The following is a 21,581-nucleotide window of genomic DNA, read 5'->3' on the forward strand; positions in this document are numbered from 1 at the left end:
AATTATCTTTGATCAAAGCAACATGATGGGATGCATGTATGCAAGATCCTCCTTAGCAGACTAAACAGAAAATACAACCAAACAGGGGTTGGAAAATTGCTTGCTATCCTGTGTTGCAGGATTTTTTTCCCCTCCTTTTGTGGAATAGGTCCTAGACATAGGGGCAGGGGTGACATGAGGATAAAAAAAACATGAAAAAAATATTGTGACTTTTATATAATAAGTGTTTGCAGAAAAAAAATGGATCTCTTTGGGACGACAAGCCATTGGTCACAGCAATGTACACCATTTACAATTTTTTTCTGGCTTTAGACAAAAACGAGCAAGAGGAAACATTAAAATAAAACAGTGCAAATGTAATTTTAATGAACAAAAAAAAAAAGACTTTAAAGCTTGCATAGAATAGAGCTCTGAATATTAATCTCCATGATATTCCTCAGCGGATGGCTTCTGTAACTACTATAGCAGGCAGCTAAGAGCTGAAGTCCTTAGCTTACCTGCTTTAATATTTTATCACCTTTTCACAGTTCAGATTAAAAACAATAAAACTCCCTTGTACAAAAATATAAAGAGTACCTTAACCCCGCTTACAGTAACAGTTTTAAGAAGGTTCTCAATGCCAACGTATAACACAAACAAAGACATTTAGAGACAAATAGTTTTCATCAGAACCGTCCCCAAAATAAGAGAAGCTAAAACAACATTGTAATCAGTAGCTGCTGCAGAAATCTGTTAAATTTGTCCATCTTTAGTGAAAAGTCTCATGTGATGCGTCTTGAGTTTAACCAGTTAATAAATGGTGACGACCTTGGCTGCGTCTGCCGTGATGAGGAACCTGAAACAGAAGGACCGGGTCAATATTTCTGCGGAGTGAAATTGGAGAAAAGGGAATTTGGGCAGCGGCTGTGGTGGAAAACACACCCGAGGCGCATCTGGACTGCCAAACGGAGAGAGCTCCAGCGAATTCTCTTTGTCGGAGGAGGTGTTGTGACGATGGTGGGCGAACTTCTTCTTTAGTGCCCGAGCGATCAGAGCTGCGGGGTCATTCAGCAAAGCAGCGTCGCCCTTCCCGCTCCTCCTCCTGACTGGAGTGCCTCCTGGTGATCTATAGAGAAACGAGTGTTTAATGTTCGCCAAAGGGTCCGTTTTCTGTAACAGGTAAACAAGGAGTGTAGAGACACCTCAGATTCAAACTTTCCCCTAAAGGAACTTGCTTTCTCTAGGGTCCCTTTAAAGCAGGGGTGTCAAACATACGGCCCGTGGGCCGGATCCGGCCCGCCGAACAATTTAGTCCGGCCCTGTGGCTAAATGCATTATCATTATAAAAAAAAAAATAAAAAAAATAAATAATTTTTTCCCAGTGTCCTGTCTGGCAATGTGGCAATAAGATGCCACAAAGAGCTCATCAGATTTGACTTTCACAAGTGAACAAGATAAAAGGAAGAGAACAATTATTGAAAAAAACATGTACTTCGTTTAATTGAAAATATGCAGTTCCTATATTGTCCACGAGGGGCGCTGTGTTTTAATTAGCAGATTAAGCTTCAGGTGTGGAAAAATTCAAATCATTTCTTAATTTTTATCTGTTTGATGTATTTTGTCATGCAGGACAGTGTTTTTAAGTTCCAAAAAATGTGAATAAATGTTTTTCAACATTGTATAATCACTGTGATCAGTTCTTATGCACAATACACAAGTAAATGTTTAACTGAGTAAAAGTATTGTTGAAATTGCACATACTTTTCTTAAAAACGCTGAGGTTATTCATTATATATTGTGTAAAAGTGAAATTAACTTAATATAAAAATCAACAACAAGTCCACATTTATTAGTTCTATTTAATCTTGCAATGAGTTTACTCGTGTGGCCCTCTTGAGATCAGATTAAGCTGCATGCGGCCCCTCAACCAAAATGAGTTTGACACCCCTGCTTTAAAGCGTCCCTGCTGGTTCATAGTTCTAATCAACCTGCCTCTTCGATTTCACAAAAAATGTTTTGTCTGAATGCCTCTCAGTACATTCCAAAGCCGTTCTCGGACTGCGCTTTTTTATTCGGCTAAAGCAGTAAGTATGAACTTCTGTTCCATCTCCTGCTTAATGTCTCATCACACATTAAAGTAGGGCTGAACAATTAATCGCATTTGCAATATAATCGCAATAAAAAAAAAACGCAATTTCCAAATCGCAGAGGTCTGTGTTTTTTCACTATGTAACAATTAATGGATCAGACTCGTCCTTTAGGTGTCAGTAATATGTTTAAAGTGGGTTTGCCTCCACATGGAAGAGAAGACAGTTGCAGCAGTAAGATAATCTAATTTTATTACTTTTTTTAGAGTTTATATAATCATACTGTTTTACCAGAAACTTTCAGGAATCTCACCACAGCATTAAGTGCTGGTCAATCAGTTTAATACATAGACTTGCTTGTTGGCTGCACTTTATGTTCAACAAGGATTGATGTCCAAATCAATTAAAAGCTGTCCTCTTGAATAATATTCTGATTAATAAAAACATTAAAAGTTCTTGTTTTAAACAGTCCTTGTTAACAAACATCTTTATCTAGAGGTCATTTTCTGTTGCTTGTGGTTAACGCAGAGAAAAGTCAAAATCAAATCGTAATTTTGGTTGAAATATATCGTAAGCAGAACGCAATAATTTCTGCTCCGAGCTGAGACAGAGTGGCTCTTTTAGCACCTAATCTGCACAGCGATGAAACAGATTGATCTGTTGTTTGTATATGTTTAAAAAGACATGATAAATTAAACAAACAAACAAAATAATCGCATTAAATCGCAATAATAGGATGAAAAAAATTGCGTTTGCGGCCCTGCTCAGGAGTAGGGCCAGTCAGAGCGGAATAGAGCCGAGTCGTGATGGGAACAGAATGCTGTTCACCGATTGGCCGAGGAGAAACAAGAGGATTTTATCCGAGGAAGTCCAGGGAAAAGTTAAACCGAAGAGGGACGACATTAATAATGTGGACAGAGAGGGTGACACCGAAATGTAATTTTATCATTTACAAACTATAAACAACACCTGAATGGAAACAAAAGAAACGATAAAGGACACATCAGCTTTATACGCAGACGAGCGCGCGGTATTTAATACCCTAAATAAGGCGGAGGAAGCCAGAGCTGAATCAGCACAGCACGAATATCCAATAACTACCTACAAAATTATTTTCACTGCTCAGCAGCTTTACAGTCTTTATCGCCGTTCTCTCCGTCCTCATAAAACTCTAAATTTTAACTCCGTGAGGCAAACTCTGGAGCACATGATAAAGCCTCGTCTCCCCATTCGGCTAGGGGTGGAGCTAAAGCCCCCCCCAGGAGACGTTCACCACCTTCTTGCCTTACCGGGCCTGTTGACAATCAACAGAGGTCTGGCCCAGCAATTTATTTATTTAGACCAATTTATACATCTTAAAATAGTTTAAACATGCTCATTCAATCCATGGGAAAAACCCAGAAAACAAAGTTAGCAAAAAAATAAAAAACTCTGAGAATTGACCAAATTTTACCTCTGCACTGAGCGCAGCTTGACTTGATTTAAATCCCTCAGGACGTCCAGCATCGAAGGAATCTGTTTGCTTTCCTCATTTCCGTTGATCCCCGAGGGCTGAAGCTGAGCCTTATCTGAGTTGTTATTCCTACGCTCCTTGATCAAGTCCATCACAGACGAGTTCTCGCTGGAGAAGCTTTGACAGGGAGGAGGAGGAGGAGGAGGAGGTGGTGGGGGAGGAGCAGCATGGCGAGGTGTGGAGGTGAGAGCCGGGTGTGGAGCAGGGGACATTAAAGGTGAACGCGGATCACTCTGGGTCTCAGTCAGAGCTGAAACATAAATTAAAGGCTTGTTAGGATCGTTATTTTTAACGTGTTTGGGTGACAGAGAAAGCTCTAACGTACCTGAGGGGGGAGCTGCAGTAACGATCATGGCGATCTGAGCCCGCAGCTTGAGCAGCTCACTCTCCAGCTGTGTGATCTTCTGCAGGGCTTCGGGATGAGCCCTCTGTCGCACAGACCCTCCTCCTCTCGGAGCTGGTCTGGGGTACCTCATCAAGTCTTGGCTCGTAGCGCTCTCCTTCTGTGGAGCTAAATGGTTCCTGAAAATACCACACGTCAATTAGGGCTGAACAATTTTGTAAAATAATCTAATTGCGATTTTTTTCTTAATATTGGGATTTAATGCGATTTTTTCCCCCCAGTTTAATTTATCATGTGTTTCAAAATATATACAAACAACAAATCAATTTGTTTCCTCGCCGTGTGGATTAGTTGCTAAAAGACCCACAGCATCTAAACTCAGAGCAGAAATGATTGTGTTCTGCCTACAATATATTTCAATCAAAATTGCAATTTTGACTTTTCTCCGCATTAAACACAAGCAACAAAAATGGCCTCTAAATAAAGATGTTTGTAAACAAGGACTATTTTAATATGAACTTTTAATGTTTCTATTGATCAGAAATAATATTATTCAAGAGAACAGCTTTTAATTTAATTAGACATCAATCCTTGTTGAAGATAAACTGCAAAGTCCAACCAACAAGCAAGTCTATGTATTAAACTGACTGACCTGTACTTAATGCCATGTATGATTATACAAACTCTAAAACAAGTAATAAAATTACATTATCTCACTGCTGCAAATGTCTTCTCTTCCATGTGGAGGCAAACCCACTTCAAACATTTTACTGACACCTAATGGACGTGTCTAATTACCTAATTGTTACATAGCCAAAAATTGCAGACCTCTGCGATTTGGAAATTGCGTTATTTTAAATCACGATTATATTGAAAATGCGATTAATTGTTCAGCCCTAACGTCAATCCTATATTTAGTGCGTTTCCTTTCATCACATTTTGATATGAGCGGATTTCAATACGCGTATATTTTGCTAACATGCAGCCGCTCTTCTTGAAGTTAGAGATTTGAACTGAAAAGGCAGAGCACTGTCGGCCTTTCCTCTGTAAAAAAGTCTCACAATCGCCCTGCTCCAGACTGACACATATCCTGAACAATTCAACTAAAAACCAAATCTGTCATGTGGGAATAGAGAACCGTTTAAGAGGTGATAAAAACTTGGCTGCACAAATGTGCACACCCTCAAACCAACTAATTACTTTGTTCAAGCTCCGTTTGACTCAATTTCAGCATTCGATCATCTTTGATAGGACTCTTTGAGCAAATAATCCCTCGTCTTGGCTTAATCTCTACTGCATTTTACAAGTGTACAAATATTTCTGGGCCTAACTATCTATGTATATACACACACACACACATATTTTTTTGAGCACCTGGTTCTGGCAAAGCTCTCCCCCTCGTAGTCGGACACCCACATAACATCGGCAAATGTTGGAATGGCGGGTGTGTCGGCGGCATCTTCACTGTATCCATGGGGCCTATAATTGACCAGGGGGATCTGAGGGCAGAAAAATGACATAAATACAGAGATTTAACGGACACAATAAGTATGTAGTTTTTTTTTTAGTTATGATTTTAAGTATTTTAAATGTCTGGGGTTTTTCCCCCAGCAAATATAAGGAACTGGTAGGAATCTAAATGTCTTCACATAACAGGGCTAAAAAGATTCTTAATCAATTAAAACAGAAACCAATTAAGGCTCTTAATGCAAGAATTGAGTCGTATCTTCTTGGCAGGAGTTCAGGCACCACTACTGAATTATTTTTTTTTTAATATTTTGTTTTTGGCGAGGTCTCCTGTAGAGACTTGATTCCTAGGGTACGCTGCAAAATGAATTCTACTGATAATAATCCTCTACAAGGCCACATATTACCCAGTTATAAGCATCAAACGATTGTAGTTTGTGTACATGCTGGGGTTTTCCACCAAATATCTGAATATTTAGCAACTTGGTAACATCATGCTTTAACAACTGCAAGCCGGTTGCCATTTTGTTAATATTAGCTCTTTAGAGTAGGCTTCACGATCTGTCGCGGATAATGTTCAGCCGCTGTTTGACAAGCCTCCGATAGCTGTCATACTTCCGCAGCCACTCTGCGTGGGCATCCGATTTTGTTTCTAAACAGTAAATGGGTCTATACTTCAGCACTACATTCCTGTGCGTACAAGATAATCCCTGTGTTGGCTTAAATAAATAAAAGAATGTTAAATTATCTGTAGATTACCTGAAAATGGACACGTGGAGTGGGCTTCAGCGGGAGATTTGTCCCGATCATTCGCACAATGCTGCGATACTGCCCGCACAGCTGAGTGTCCCACACAGGTATAAGCTGCAGTCGGGATGAAACACAGTCGTAAAGGATAAACTAAAAAAGGAATTAAACGCGATGAAGCACCAAGAATACAGATGATAACCATTAGCTCACAGCGCATGGCTGAGAAACGGTTACACAACAGCGAAGGAACTGCAGTGTCAGCACTCTTACCATTTCTGGAGGTACACCGAAATACTCCAGGACCATACGCAGCACATCCAGAATATCCTCTACTAAAGACATGGCAAGGACTTTTCCCTGCAGCAGCTGATGACCGCAAAGCTGCTGTTTCTGCTGACGGGTTAGTGCGAGGCCAACACGAAGAGAAGTCGCATACTTTACACCTGAAAGAAAGAACCAAACGAACACACGCCCAACTAAAGCTTTTAATGAGGTGACGCTCCAGAAAACAAAGGCAGCCATCTTGATGTAGAATAGGTTCAAACTACACCATAAAGAAATATGAATTGAAGGACAACTTCAGTTGGTCTATCTAAAAGGTAATTCTTTAAATTAGTGATAAAAACAATATAATTTAGCTTAAAGCTTAAATAACTGGTATATGATAAAAAAAAACTATACATAAGGGAGTGCATGAACAACAACAACAATATTAACAAATTGAAATACATTAACAAGGCTTTTATTTGCCCAGTTCCATCTTCTGGTTTTCTTTGAAGTCTGACCTGCTTGAATTTTAGCTGGTTCCCCTTTTTTTTTCTTCTAAGGACTGATACACACATAAATGACACAGAGAAAAAGAAGTCCTGCAAGTTGTTTGATTGAGAAAGCAACATTTAATCCAGCACTAAATGAATGAATTAAAAGATGATATCTATTTATCTATTGAAGCCGTTTGTTCCAAACCTTTGTCTGATTGTTATGAAATTCGAAAGACTGCACCTAAGGTCCCATTAATATAGAGAAAGCAGTACGCTTTTACAGATTTAATGATTGAAGAAGTAGTATTTTTCATTTTTCTGTAGCATCTGATGGTCAATTTTAGTGCACTTCTAACATGATTACTAAATAATAATAATACTAATAAAGAAAAACAAAAGAAAGGACTGTCTTTAATGATAGGAACAATCTTAAACAGGGAAAATTAAAAGCAAGTTTAAAACCGCAGAGAAATTCTCTCCGGTTTTAAACTTGCTTTTAATTTTACATTTACTGCATTCTGAATGCAGTAAATGTTTCATCCGGTAACAGAAACCATTCTTAACCGAAGCCATTTCATCCAAAACATGGACAGAACAAACATCGTTTTTTTTTTTTTAATTCCCCACTTTCACCTGAATGCATCCCAAACAGATGCTCGGGAAGTCATATCAGAGCTAGAAGTGAGCCTTTAGGTGAAAAACAAGAACTGTCCGGACTGAGTTCTGCAGTCCCGCAGTGCATGGGGGAAAGCTGCAGAGGTCATCAAAAGTAACTACCTGAGAACGCCGCAGCGAATACGAGGTTGTGAGGAAATAAACTCACCGTCCGCTGTTCTTCTGGTCAAAGAAGCCACATCTTGCTAGCCAAACATCTCTTCAATCTATTACCGAAATTGACATTAACTCTTTTGAGAAAGGGAGCCCGTTTCTTTACGCGTGTGGCCAGAACATCCGTAAAGTCAAATAATGCCGCAGTAGCAAAGTCCCTCCTGATTGGCTGCAGGTGCAGAAGTAGGGCGAATATCCAATAGGAAAGGGCGGCTTACAAACGTTCGGGACAGTTGGACAGCCAATAGCACGTCGCGAAAGAAGAGCCACCAAATTTGTATTTTTCGGCACGAGCTACTTCTTCTATTTGGTAAGAAAACACAGCTAAGCTGAACCTATGAACGTCTATTGGATTTTGGGGCATTACTTTTATGTAATTAAAGTGAGAGTTCAGTGTTTTAAGCTTGAATAATGCGGTGAAATGAACTGAAATGTTGTATTTAAAGTCGGACAGCTTCTTAACGTGTCACAAGATATTAGTTAGCTTCGTTAGCTTGCCCCGATGAAACGCCGAGGCTCGAAAGTTCAACGTTTATTCATACTTTATTAACATATTTTTCCAAAACAAGTGTTAAACATTATTTTCAGTTTGCATTTACCTTCTGCCTCTATTGTAAAACGTTCGCTTACGAGAGATTTAGGCGCTTCGAGACATATCTATTGAGCTAATCTTGCTGTCAACAATGGCCGGGTTGTCAGTGAAGGTGTGTTCCAGTTTCAGGTCTGGTGAGTTTTTCAAACATGATGGATGCCCTGTCGGTGGTGTGTCAGCTGCGGGACCTGGCCTCTGAACCGCAGAACCGAGCTGTGATCGTCCAGGACCAGGGTTGTCTTCCAGGACTGGTTCTCTTTCTGGACCACCAGAATGCAGAAGTGCTGTTTGCAACCCTGCAGGTACACGAACGTAGCTAAATGTATACGTCCCCGTAATTTCTCTTTTTAAAACTGAGCAAAGCGTATATTTAATTTTCATTTTATGTGATAGAATGCCACATCACATAAAAAGGATTGTAAAAGATGGGAAAACATAGATGGCTCTAAAAAATCTCTACAGACTTAAGTGCTTATGGATTCAGCCCACTTGAGTCAAAACCAACTTTTGCTGCAACATCAGCAAGTTGTTTGAGACGTTTTGATGCCAAATTCTTAACATTTCAAGGTCAAAGGCCTTTTTTGGGGCAAATTTCCGGATGGACTTCTTTAGAATTTAACTGTGCAGTTATAACACCATCTTAAAAGTTTCAGTCAAGTGGCTTACATGCTTTTCTTTCATGGATAAGCTAAATTTTCATAATATAAAAACTGTGGAGTGCTCATAACAATATAATAAAATATATAGAGTCAGAAATACAAAGAAAGATTGTTGGCGGAATTTATCCTTACAAAGTTGTATTGATAAACACATCAAACAAGTTGATAAACAGCTGAAATATGATCTACGTGGTCTTCTTGAACAATGTGAATATTTAATACGTTTTTTTTGCATTTGTAGCATATCTACAAATATATTTATTCTTCAAAAGAATAAAAATGCAAGCTTCTACCTAATGCTGATGGTAGTTGGATAAACTGTTCCTGTCAGCTATCAGGTACAGGGGGGGACGTCACAAAAATGTTTTTCCAGGGTGCGGACTGCTGCTTCTTGTGCTTAGTCAAACAGAGCACACACTTCCTCCTCCCACTGGAGGAAAGTAAATTGAGTACTAATTGACTTATATTATAATATTATAGGCCCCCTGCGATAGACTGGCAACCTGACCAGGGTGTACCCCGCCTCTCGCCCATTGACAGCTGCAGATAGGCACTAGCGCCCCTCGCGATCCCACAAGGGATAGACGTGTTAGACAATGGATGGATTTTTTAGGCCAAATGTGTGAAAAATAAAGCTTTTTGCCACCCTTTCATAACAGCCAGATGTGACCAAGTCTTTGTAGTTATGCTGCGTCGTACCTTTTTTCCTTTTTCATAATGGGTTGACAGCATTTGGACCTTGGTCTTCATGATCCTGTTTCTTTACTAATATTCGATAACAAGCCTTTACAGAACTGCTCTTTTTTATGCTGGGAATTAAATAAAAGAAACACGGACTCCATTTATTAAATCAGGCGACCCTGGAAGCCAGTGTTTGAAGAAGACTGAATCCAAATGCTCACATTTCAAATTTATATTGTTGAGACTTTTTGAAAACCATGGAACATTTTCTTTCCGCTTAATTATCCACAACTTTATGTTGAAAACTCTTGATCATAAAAAGTAAAAAAAAAAAAAAAAAAAACACTAAGGCTTGTTGTGGTAATGCTACATGTTTGTTTTTACAGTTAAAATGGAAACTAGTCAAGTCAAACTACCCTATGTTTGTAGTGTGACAAATAAGAAAAGGCACAATCTTATTACTTTTGTTATGATTTTTTTTCCTCTCTATCCCTTTTGTGCTCAGACTCTTCGTTACCTGGCTGAATTTCCTCCCAATGTACCCATTATGAAGAATGAGCTGGGTATGATGGTGAGCTTGGAAAACCTCATCAGAAGGTAAGAACATTCGATTCAGTTTTTTTTGGGGGGGAAAAATACAATATTTTTATCGAGGTGATACATTTATTATAGCAAATGTGGTATTATCTATTGTAAATGATAAAATGTATATAAAATGATTTTCTCCCCACACAGAGAGGGCCTGTCTCTTGACATCACAGCTCTGGCTAAAGAGGTTTATGGCATTCTGAGAGAGCCCGCTAATCCAGCACCGCGCACACCAGAGAGGCCGAAAAGAAGGAAGCCCCAGTTCTTCATCAATTCCACCAACAAGAAGGCCAAGTCTGTCACACTACACATCCAGGGCTTGGACAGCACTGTAGGTTCACTAGCATATTTACGATCCCAGCTACACTCAGAAGCATCTTCATGTCGTTTACACATGCATATTCTTGCTGCTTTCAAGCATCAAAGAAGCTTATGTGAGGAGGCTCTTCTGAAAGTCAAAGGGGTGATCAGCTTCACTTTTCAAATGGCCTCTAAGAGATGTACAGTCCGTATCCGTTCAGACCTTCCCACCGAGGTAAAAAAAAATAAATAAATAAAATCATTCAATATTTTGTTCTGATTTCTGTCTGATAAAGTGAAATTCGGCTCGAAAAAAGCAACCTGTGTGTCTTTTCTTTCAGAGTCTGGCAACGGCCATCGCTTCCACCAACGTGTTGTCGGCTCAGCAGGTGGTGAAAAACGAGGCAGGGGAGGAGGTGAATAACATCCGAATGGCATTTTTTTTTTTTTTTTTTTTTTTGCAAGTTTCCACTGAGCATTTAAAATATTTAATGCCTCCTCCTCTCATATTTCTGCCTTCAGGTTTACATGGCTCTCAACTCAAGTGGCGTTCAGGTGCCACAAAACTCAGCCCTCCCAGACTACCTCCCAGAGGAAGAGGAGAGCCCAGAGACGGAGGTTGACAAAGCCATTTCCCGCACTGCGGCTAAAGAAGATTCCACTGGGAGCTGGCTGAGCGCTGCTGCAGGTTTCCTGACAAAAACCTTCTACTGGTGAAGCTCAGACTGTGTCACAAAAGTGTCGGGTGGACTCCTCCCTCTCACTGCAGTGGGCTTTACCTACAATGAGCCCACGCGAGAGGCTTAAAATCTCTCACTCAACGAGCAACAACAGATCATCGCTATGTATATAAGCAGATTTGCTGTCTAAAAATCTTCAAAACTGACGTCTAAACTTGAGCGTATGTCCCATTGCTGTTTTCTGTCCATATATTCCATATAAATGTTCCTTCCAACTTCAATATTTGCCTTTTCTAGGCAGAATTTACCTCCTAACATGTACAAAGGGGGAAGGTTTCTGATCACTTCTGTCATTCTTCTAAATCTTTACATCTCTCCTGCTGTTTGTAATTAGTTGAACTGGTTTATGTTGAAATAAATGTACAAAATATTATCTGTATTTGTGTGAGTTGCCTTTTTTGTGCTCTAAAAAGTAAAAGAAAGTCAGTCCAGGACAATGGAAGTACATATGTAATCAGTTCCAAAAAATTTTATTTACCCTGTAATAGAGCTGTAATAATTTTACACTTCAGCAAAAGAATGGTTCAAATGAACTCTGTTTTCACATACCAGCCTTAAATGGTGCATTTGCTTTCAAAGCTTTGTGGTCTTCAAGAAAATGTCCACTTGGTATAATTTACAAACCTACGTAGTCACCATGACTTTACCAGCCCAGCTGGGAGAAACCTCCTGCTCACTAGTACATATGTTGGGTATTTTGTTCCAGTGACAAAATGGATGCAAAAAGACAAACACCAAGAACTGAGTTAAAAAAAAAAAAAATCTTTGAGAAGCTGCATATGGTTGGGACAGTGCATTTAATTTGGCTTGTGATATTTCCTTCAGAACGGAGACACAGGAGAGTTTGGCTGCAAGTGCCGAAGCTCAGGAATGCAGATTTACCTTTAATTCAGTGTAAAGACAACATCACCTTAAACAGCTGCAATGCAAGGAAGATAAACAGTTAGCAGCATCCCTTCAAGAAAAAAAAAAAAAAAAAAAGATCCAGTAGGCTGATTCAGTATCAGCGGGAAATGATTGAACTGATTTTGATCCGGGGTTAGGCAGAACAACATTCAGCCTCTAACGGCCCGGTTAAAGGAACAGTCCTCCAGCATTGTGGGAAAGATTAAAGGATGTAGCTTTGACCAAGTTTAACTGTAAATAGGGTAAACAAGACGGCTTAAACCCAAAGCAAATTAATTATCCTAAATGTGGAAAAAAAAAAAAAAAAAACGCTGGCTGTGTGAAGAATCACATTTTATCTGTACAGCAATTAAATAAAACTAAAAGAAAATCAAGGAGGTTTTTGCCCCATTTCTCTGTTGCCTTAAAAAAAAAAACAGATTTTTCTTTTCATAATTACTGCGCCTAGAGTTTGTAATACTCGATCACCCTGGTCTCAACCTTATAACCTCTAGTTTTAAACACTGTAGACAGAACACATCGCTTTACATGTCACCCTCTCTATATAACCTTGTGCCGTCATCCCATCGCTTAAATAATGATTCAACGAAAACAGCTGAAACTACAAGAAAACTCTGCAGCTCTGAGCCTTTTTTTTTTTTTTTTTCATTCCAGAATTAAAGTCACATTGCAGATGCTGAAAATCAGATCCAAGAACCTCGACAAAAACAAAAACCCTTCAAGTATCATGGTCGGAGACCGAAAAGGTGATCTCAGTTTGCACTATTGTCAGATTTTTCTTCACGGTCTCGTGGGAATTCATCACCGTCCAGTGATTTTTGGGGGGGGGGCGTTTGAGGACCGGTGGAGAACTGGGGCCACGTGAAGAACAAAACACCACGAGCAAGTGTCAGAAAATCGAGCCCTTCGCCTGAGTTTCCCCTAAAAGGGAAAGACACATCCTCCTGGGAAAGATGTCTTTTTGGAGTTCTTTGGAGACACCGGAAGTCCCCAGGAGAAGAAGAATATAAATATGATGCTGGGAATCCCTCCTTTGGTTCAGTCCTCGTAGCGCCATGATTCCCCGCGTCCTTCCGGAAGCTTCTCCTGTCTCTGTGGCCGTGGAGTCATCACGGCCCAAAGCCACATCAGGCTACATCTGGATTTCAAAAGAAAGAATATCAAAAACAAGAATACAATAGGACTCAAAGAACTAAAATATAAAGGAATAAAATCTTTAGAAATACAACTGCATTTGTCACTCTTTTGGTGCTTAAGTTATCCTGACCCCTGAAAGGTTTTGCAAGGTTTTAGACCCCCTGTCTGTAAAAAGGAGCGTTACCGCAGGTCATTCATTCCTGCTGCTACCAGATTATACAATGCTGCACTATAACTGTAACTATAACTGTAACTATAACTTTAACAACCTACGTGCAATAACTAATGTGCAATCCTATTTAATACACTGTGCAATAATCCTGAAAGAAGTGACTTCTGCTGCTATTAGCACCAGAATATATGTCAACACACATGTATATGAGTCACCGTGAATGCACATAAGACATCCTCTGCCTTATTTCTATTTTGTATTCTTATTCTTGTTTTTCTTATCTACTTCTTATTCTTTGATCCACTGTATAAACGAGGACACACTATATAACCGATGCACCTTGTCCTACTTGGGCACCTCCTTCTGATTATTGATTACTGAGCCGATGTGACATGTGAATTTCTCCAATGTGAGATCAATAAAGCCTATCTTATCTTATCTTATTGGTTTCAGACAACGCCGCCATGCTCTGATACTCCCTACAGTTACGTTGGAAATAATTAAGCGCAAGCTCTTTGTTGGAAAATAGCTTGTGAACTGGTGTGATTTGTGCAGGCGGGAGCATCTCTGTCTGGTTCAGGCACAAAGTGTCTGCTAAGGACTTATCCACAGGCATCAAGAGCCATATATTTCTGTTGTGAGGCTGCTCCAGCGTGGAAAACGCCTCCCGTCGAAATAAACGCATAAACGTTACGACACAGAATCAGACCTGGTCCCTGCTGGGCTGAGATATCTTCTACTCCACTCGGAGGCTTTAGAAGACCGTTCTCCGTGAAGGCTACGGCAGAAACTCTCCTCTGCTCCTCCTCTTCCTCCTGCTGCTGCTCCTCTCCTTCAGGAGGAGACAGCCTGGAATGTGAAGGCAGCCTGATCACCTCTTCGAACTCTCCGTTCTCCCTGTCAAAACAAGATCGGAAGCCAGCGTTCACAAATGAAACAGAAAATGGTCTGGTGGGATGTCTTGGTGCTGGTGTTGCTGGGCCTCACACCACCTCTGGTCGGGGCGGCTCTGTGCGGCGTCGCCGTGCCGGGGGCGGAGGTCGGGCTGGTGACTGTTGCTGTTGTGTGTCTGAGGCACGGTGGCTGCAGGCGCTCCGGGAGAACCGGGGCTCACTGACGAAACAAGCACACCGAGATCAGGAGCGACAGAGGAGAGCGATTCTGGGAGTTAAAAAAAAGCGCATCAGGTTACCTCCGCCGTCTCCGGTCCTGGCTTTCTGGAGATGAGAGAAACGAGGATAAAAGATTTTTTGAAAGAGGCGTGGTTTCCGTTGCCAACCAACGTGCGTTTTGTTTTTGTTTTTTTACCTTATCTGATGTGTCCGAGCGTCTGGTTCTCTTCATGATCTCCTCGAGGCGCTGCAGCAGGTAAAGGGAAGGTGTAAAGAAACGTAGGGACGCGCGGGTGATTGGGAACAGAACGGATTATTTATTTACATCACCTTCTTTCTCTCCAGCCGCTCAGCTTCTTCTTTCTGAAAGTGCTTCTCCCTCTCCTGCCTCAGTCGCTCGGCCTCCTCCCTCAGACGAGACTCCTCCTCCTCTTTCTAATACAAACAGGTCTGTCTCAGTCAGTCAGAATACCACTGACAAGTTCATTCTCCTTTATATAGATTAGTGACACAAATATATTATTATTTCTATTAATTTGGATAATTAGGACTTACAGCGAGTGCTGCATGATAATAGAAAATCTTGTCATAACAACATTTATGGCAAACATTTAGATGACAATGGAAATAAAATCCAAGTTGTCTCCTCTTTGTGTTTTATTTGTGCTTGAAAACCTCACTGTGACTTTCAGTATTTTTTTTTTGTTTCCTTTTCCCAGTGTCCTGTCTAGCAATGTGGCAATAAGAATTGATGTCTTAATGACTTTTAGTATTTTGGACATCAAATTCAGTGCCAGTTGTAAGCATCATTACATGGGTCATAAAATAATCTGTGTATTGATCTCATGTAATACGTTTTTTTATTTGATAAATGAACGTTGTGTTTTTATAAGCTGTTATGTCAAAGAAATAAATGCATGAAATACAGGTGCTGGTCATGTAATTAGAATATCATGAAAAGGTTGATTTTTCTTCCCAGTAATTCCATGCAAAAAGTGAAACTTGTATATTATATTCATTCATTGCACACATAATGATATATTTCAAGTGTTCATTTCTTTTAATTTTGAAAACTAATGAAAACCCCAAATTCAGTATCTCAGAAAATTAGAATATTACATAAGACCAAAACAAAAAAAAAAGGATTTCCAGAAATGTTGGCCAGCTGGAAAGTATGAACATGAAAAGTATGAGCATGTACAGCACTCAATCATGTTGGGGCACATGATTTTGTAATTATATGACCCTCTATATGTACTCAATCTGCATGAAATGTACATTGCGGTGTGAACTGAATTTGTCCAATCTGTGAGTTTTTGTGATGACGTTCCAGTCTGCTGAGGTGGCCCCGCCTCACTAAATGCATTTCTGATCACGGCGCTAAAAACAAAACCCCTCAAGGTGCTTGTGTTGCTGAACCTGTTTCTGGAGTCTCTCTGCCTCTTCTCGTTCCTTCTGGAGCCTCTCCTCCTCCGCCTTCCTCTCCTCCTCCTCCTGCTGCCTCCTCCTCTCCTCCGCCAGACGCTGGGCCTCCTCCTCTCTCTTTGCCCGCTCTTCGGCTTTGCGGCGGGCCATCTCCTCCTTTGCTAACCTGAGCGGGGGAGAGAAACAAACCGACGGCGGTCAAACCCGCACCGCCGGTGCCGCAGACGTCCCTCGCAGAGACCTCCTTTACCTCGCCTGCTCCTCTTGTTGCCTCCGCTCTTCCTCCTCCCTCTCCCTCTGCTCCCTGGCCAGCCGTCGTTTTTCAGACAGGATCCTGCTCGCCTCCTCTGGATCTGTGGTGCCAGCTGAGGGTTTCTGTGCTGGTGGACTCTCTACAAAGCATCATAAAAGAATTGTAAATTGTAAAAAACAAAAGAAAAAAAACAGTCAACTTGGTGACTGACCGTTGGCTCCAGTCGGTGGGGTTGCAACCTGCTCACTCGAGGGTTTGTTCTGACCCAGTGGCTGGGGTCTGGGTTGAGGAGGACTTAAAACCTGCTCCTTCTCCCCTTCTTCCTCCCTTGGAGCTGAGACTGGCGTTGACGGTTGGGAGTTCTCAGGTGTGAGCCTGGCAGGACGAAGATTTCCAGGATCTTCTGAAACGGGAGACTTAAGCAGCTTGGGGGTCGGGGGGCGTCCCGTCGTTTTCTGAGGAGGTCTGTGGGCAAAGGAGAAAAAACAAAAAAACAAGCATTTGGCAGCTGATGTCAAAACAGGAGGCTTTCCAAGTTATCTGTGTAGCGATTTCTTTACCTGCCAGCAGAGGGCGCTGTCCCTTTGCTGGACTTCCTGCCTGAAGATGTGGCAGGCTTGCTGGGGGGTAATGTCAGAATAGGAGCCAGAGGGAGGGAGAGGTTGCTCCAAGACTTCCTGACGCCCTCACGGTCCTTATGCTTATACAGATATTTTAAAGAATCAGTCAATAAAAAAAAATATATAACAGTTTATTTTTTGCTTGATATTTTGCTTTTCTTCAAAAACTGAGCAAGATGATACGCCACCATGCTAAAGTATTTCTAAGCATTCGTTACACAAGCGTCCAGGAGGCCCATGGGAGATCTCAAAGAGCTGCAGAGGTTCACAGGCCAGATATACGAATCTATCCACAGACTGACTGTCAACTATTAGTCATGGGCTCCACAAATCTGCCTTTTATCGAAGAGGAGGCAAGAAGGAAGCATTTCCTAAAAGAAATGAGAAGTCTCATGTGCAATTTGCAGATAACACCAAAAGAAACAAACACTCTTTGGTGTTATCGTATTGCCCTGTACACGCATCCCTATGATGAAACATGATGGCTGGCAGCATTATGCAGACGCCTTTTCTTCTGCAAGGACACGAAAGCTAGTAATCAGGGCAGCAACCTTAAACATATAAAGCACCGATCAAATGGTTCGGATCAAAGCCCCTTTAATTGTTGTACTGGCCCAGTCAAAGTCCAGACCTTAATTCTGCTGAGAATCTGTGACACTTGAAAATCAATGTGGAAGAAAAATAATAAAAACACTATTTGGTAAATAAAAGTGGTTAAAAAAAAGCCAGTTTCTAGATGTACAATTGTCACAGAGATATTATCCCAGTAGAGGTACAACTCCAGTTATAGTCAGAGATTATACTGAGTACTAACTGAGGCGGTTCGAATTCAAATGAATGCACAGCAAACTTTTCAGATTTGACATTGTATTCCTTCACTTTTACATTTAAGTACTACTATGTGTTGGTCTTTAATAAAATACCACTAAAGCAACCTAAAGTGTTTGGTTGGAACATGACAAAATGTGAAAAATTTCTAGCAATATGGGTACGCTTGCATGACACGGTGCGCTAACTGACAACTTTAAAGCCCAAAACCAAATCCCCTTTTTATCTCTCCATCTACCACAGCAATATGTGTTGCAGCACTAAGAAGTGACATATGGTCCGATACAATAGGTGTGCAGATGGGCAAGGAGCCAAGTTTACTCTGCTACCCACACAGTGAGGATGACAGTAAAGGAGGGAAGAATATCCAAAGCTCAACACATTTGGGCTTATCAAGTCTCAAAAATAACCCATTTAGTCTCCAGTTAGGGTGGCACATGTGTACTGAGGAAACTATTTTGCCACCAATCATCCCTGGACAATCATACATCCATAGGTGAGAATTTCAGTTTATTTCCGAGGCAACTCTTTAATGTAAAGAAACACTCCTGTCTCCTACCTGCACGGTTCCTGTGGTCCTCCTGCGCGGCGTGGCGGAGGCCGGCGGAGCTTTCTCCCTGCTCTGGCTCCTCTCGTGGCCGCGGCACTGAGGAAGCACCTGGGCCTGCAGGGCCTTGAAGGACAGGGCGCCCATGGGGTGGCAGGAAACTGAGCGAGGACACACAGGCATGGCTACAGTGATGATGCACCAGGTGGGAGGGGAGGTTTGGGGGTGATTGGGGGCAGGTGTGGTTTGGAACGGTTTGTGGGACACCAGAAAGGGTTCGGAGAGAACAAAAAAAGGAAAGTGCAGAAGGAGGAGGGACAGCGAGGAGGAGGTTAGGTGAGTAGTAACGAACAAAGCCATTCGTTAAGGGAGGTCAGACATGGGGTTAAAGGAATGAAAAGATGATGTATGGTAGTGAGAAAGCAGAAGAGAAAGAACCTGTTAGTGCTATAGATTGGTAGAAGCTCCACATATATATGACATTACCTCACACACACACACAAAAAAAAACAGCCCAAAGAGGGAAACCTTTAGTTTATGATTCAATCAGGACCAACTAGTTAGTACTAAACAGTACACCCAACACCAGACAGAGGACATATATATGAAATGTGACACAAACACAAGCATAAATGCACAATTATACACTTTGCCTAATGTTAGGACAGATAGCAAAGTGAAACAAAACAGGAAGTGCTGAAGTAATAATCTTTGGACAAATAGAGGAGAGATCAAAAGTTAGCACACAACTTCAGCTGCTTCATCTAAAAACCACCAATCAGGCCCGAAATCTGGGTGTAGTGATGGACTCAGACCTGAACCTCCAAAAGCATATAAAGACAATTACAAGGTCGGCTTTCTATCACCTGAAGAACATTTCCAGGATTAAAGGACTAATGTCTCAGAAGTATCTGGAAAAACTAATCCATGCGTTATATTTAGTAGAATTGATTACTGCAACGGTGTTTTCACAGGTCTGCCTAAAAAGTGGATCAGACAGCTGCAGCTGATCCAGAACGCTGCTGCCCGCGTCCTCACTAAGACTAAGAAAGTAGAGCACATAACCCCAGTTCTAAAGTCCTTACACTGGCTCCCTGTATCTCAGAGAATAGACTTTAAAATACTTCTGTTAGTCTATAAATCCCTGAATGGCTTAGCACCTAAATATATCACAGACTTGTTATCAGTGTATCAACCCTCCAGACCACTAAGGTCTTCTGGCTCCAGCCTACTCTGCAGAACCAGAACACGAACCAAACAAGGAGAAGCAGCATTTAGTTCCTATGCTCCACTGATCTGGAACAAACTTCCAGAAAACTGTAAAAGTGCTGAAAGCCTGAGTTCTTTTAAATCAAGATTAAAAACACATTTGTTTAGGATTGCCTTTGACTGTTACTATTTTTAATGTTCTTTTTTGTTTCTACATTCTATCTCTACTTGCTTTTATTCTGTTTTATTTTCCTGTATTTTAATTATGTAAAGCACTTTGCATTGTCTCTGTACTGAATTGTGCTATATAAATAAATTTGCCTTGCCTTTCTTTGTGTGCAAGTGCTGACTTAAAGGTCAATACTTCCCAGCATCATCTCCTAAACACCTGCTTCCTTAGCCACCCGCCACCTTATTCTTTCATAGTTCTGACCAGGGAAAAGATGTCAGGATGGAGCCAATCATACGGGCTCGTTGTTATTTCGACTTATTTCCTGTGTGAATGACGATATATTTATTGGTACTTTTATTTCTAGAAAGAAAGAGCAACACATAATCAGTTATGTGAGATGCTCCTCAAACTATACAGTAATATTATTTTCTCTTAAACGACCCATATCGGCTATGACTGGTTGGGGGCAGTCGCACAAGCAGTCCTTTTCGAGCTTGCTCTATTCAGAGGGTTGTCATGTTTGATAAAACTACCCACGGCTAAAGTCCAATAAGATTCTCACTATATCAAGCAGCCTGGTGCTCCACTCCCCCTTTATGGAAACCCAGGTTTGGAATCACTGCCTCAAGTCATAGAAATGAGGGGAACAATATTAAAATAAGAAAAAAAACATTCAGAAATTCTAATATATCGACCTTTGATGGAGCCTTGTGTTTTTTTTGTAATTTTACACACAATTTGGTAATTTTCAACATAAGAAAAACACTTAGACATTAGAATAATGACTTATTATTGCTACATAAACTTTATCTTTTAAGATAAAAATCAAAGTTCTCACAACTAACTTGGAAAAAAAAGGTTAAAAAGCCACTATCTCTTTGGTAACAGAAGAAGCAAACAACCTGGTATCAATTGGTAAATACTGGCTAAACAGCTTAGACACCAGGATCTAGCAGTCTGCTTCATTCTTTGTGTGTGTGTGTGTGTATGTGTGTATGGGTGCTTGCTTCAGCTGCCTGATACAGGCAGGTAAAGGCAGTTTCAGACTGCTTTAGGTCCAGCCAAACCTTAAACCCTCCAGGTCAAGAGACTCTACACTGCAAAATGTAACTAAAAGTAAGTAAAATTATCTTGAAATTTGTGAATTTTTCCTTGATTTGAACAGGTAAATAAGACTATTTGCCAATGGAATAAGATTTTCGCACTTAAAATAAGAACAATTCATCTTATTTCAAGTGCAGGATATCTAATTTTTTTTTATTTTAGGGGTAAAAATGCTCACACTGCAAAAAGAGAACTAAAAGTAAGTCAGATTTTCTTGAAATTATTGTATTTGAGCAGATAAATAAGATGATCTGCCAAAGGAATAAGATTTTTACACTTAAAATAGGAACAACTCATCTCCGTCATCTTATTTCAAGTGAATATGTCTAATTATGTTAATTTAGGAGTAAAATACTAATTCCATTGGCAGATAATCTTCTTTTATTGCTCAAATCAAGGACAAAAACACAAATTTCAAGAAAAGTTGACTTACTTTTAGTTGCCTTTTTGCAGTGCATGCCATTGGCAAATAGCCTTATTTAGCTGCTCAAATCAAGGAAAAATATACTCAATTCAAGAAAGTTTTACTCCCTTTCAGTTCCCTTTTTGCAGTGTATAACAATATTTTAAAGGGTTTAATTCCAGAGGTGGCGATTTAAGAGTGTTTACAAGAACCAGGCCACATGTATGTTACCTGACTGGTCTCCAGACAAGCTCATGGCACTGCGGCTGCGGGCCAGGTATGAGTGGGTTGGCTGCTGTAGACGGTTCACCACGCTGCTCTCCCATGGTGTCAGCGGAAGGCGGCGGAGTCCTGAACACAGACGCATATAATACCTGAGCTTTGATAACAGCTAAAACTATTACC

General features: G+C 40.7%; 3 protein-coding genes across 14 annotated transcripts in view; 1 reads left to right on the forward strand and 2 right to left on the reverse strand.

The window, feature by feature from the left end:
- Window positions 1–201: 201 nt before the first annotated feature.
- On the reverse strand, window positions 202–7,875 carry mtfr2 (mitochondrial fission regulator 2). 2 transcript variants are annotated; one of them, XM_036147514.1, is made up of 8 exons: window positions 7,724–7,875; window positions 6,410–6,615; window positions 6,149–6,253; window positions 5,297–5,421; window positions 3,905–4,101; window positions 3,520–3,829; window positions 922–1,105; window positions 202–835 (listed from the first exon to the last, which is right to left on the reverse strand). In XM_036147514.1, exons 2-8 carry the CDS (start codon window positions 6,479–6,481, stop codon window positions 782–784), a joined length of 1,047 nt encoding a protein of 348 aa, XP_036003407.1. In that variant the 5' UTR covers window positions 6,482–6,615; window positions 7,724–7,875; the 3' UTR covers window positions 202–781. The 2 variants fall into 2 exon arrangements, with proteins under 2 accessions (XP_036003407.1, XP_012724301.2); XM_012868847.3 differs by having other exon boundaries at window positions 6,410–6,582; window positions 7,724–7,874.
- Window positions 7,876–7,916: 41 nt separating this feature from the next.
- On the forward strand, window positions 7,917–11,667 carry armc1l (armadillo repeat containing 1, like). Its single transcript, XM_012868849.3, has 7 exons — window positions 7,917–8,038; window positions 8,444–8,622; window positions 10,166–10,257; window positions 10,396–10,579; window positions 10,667–10,783; window positions 10,890–10,964; window positions 11,071–11,667. Exons 2-7 carry the CDS (start codon window positions 8,470–8,472, stop codon window positions 11,263–11,265), a joined length of 816 nt encoding a protein of 271 aa, XP_012724303.2. The 5' UTR covers window positions 7,917–8,038; window positions 8,444–8,469; the 3' UTR covers window positions 11,266–11,667.
- A 72-nt stretch (window positions 11,668–11,739) lies between these two features.
- The window catches only part of si:ch73-217b7.1 (ensconsin), a 31,928-nt gene continuing 22,086 nt past the window's right edge, over window positions 11,740–21,581 (reverse strand). For 6 of the 11 annotated variants that reach the window (XM_036147510.1, XM_036147509.1, XM_036147503.1 and 3 more), the window contains 12 exons: window positions 21,408–21,527; window positions 18,301–18,473; window positions 16,854–16,993; window positions 16,505–16,758; window positions 16,291–16,432; window positions 16,035–16,206; window positions 14,946–15,050; window positions 14,812–14,862; window positions 14,696–14,720; window positions 14,496–14,616; window positions 14,213–14,400; window positions 11,740–13,332 (listed from right to left, as the gene is read on the reverse strand). In XM_036147510.1, the coding sequence (XP_036003403.1) occupies window positions 13,322–13,332; window positions 14,213–14,400; window positions 14,496–14,616; window positions 14,696–14,720; window positions 14,812–14,862; window positions 14,946–15,050; window positions 16,035–16,206; window positions 16,291–16,432; window positions 16,505–16,758; window positions 16,854–16,993; window positions 18,301–18,473; window positions 21,408–21,527 (1,502 nt within the window). In that variant the 3' untranslated portion in view covers window positions 11,740–13,321. Of the gene's footprint in view, window positions 13,337–14,212; window positions 14,401–14,494; window positions 14,617–14,695; window positions 14,721–14,811; window positions 14,863–14,945; window positions 15,051–16,034; window positions 16,207–16,290; window positions 16,433–16,504; window positions 16,759–16,853; window positions 16,994–18,300; window positions 18,474–21,407; window positions 21,528–21,581 lie in introns of those variants that run through there. The other 5 variants (XM_036147511.1, XM_036147506.1, XM_036147507.1 and 2 more) reach the window with 4 other exon arrangements.

This window comes from Fundulus heteroclitus, chromosome 15, assembly GCF_011125445.2.
Source record: "Fundulus heteroclitus isolate FHET01 chromosome 15, MU-UCD_Fhet_4.1, whole genome shotgun sequence".
Taxonomy (NCBI): domain Eukaryota; kingdom Metazoa; phylum Chordata; class Actinopteri; order Cyprinodontiformes; family Fundulidae; genus Fundulus; species Fundulus heteroclitus.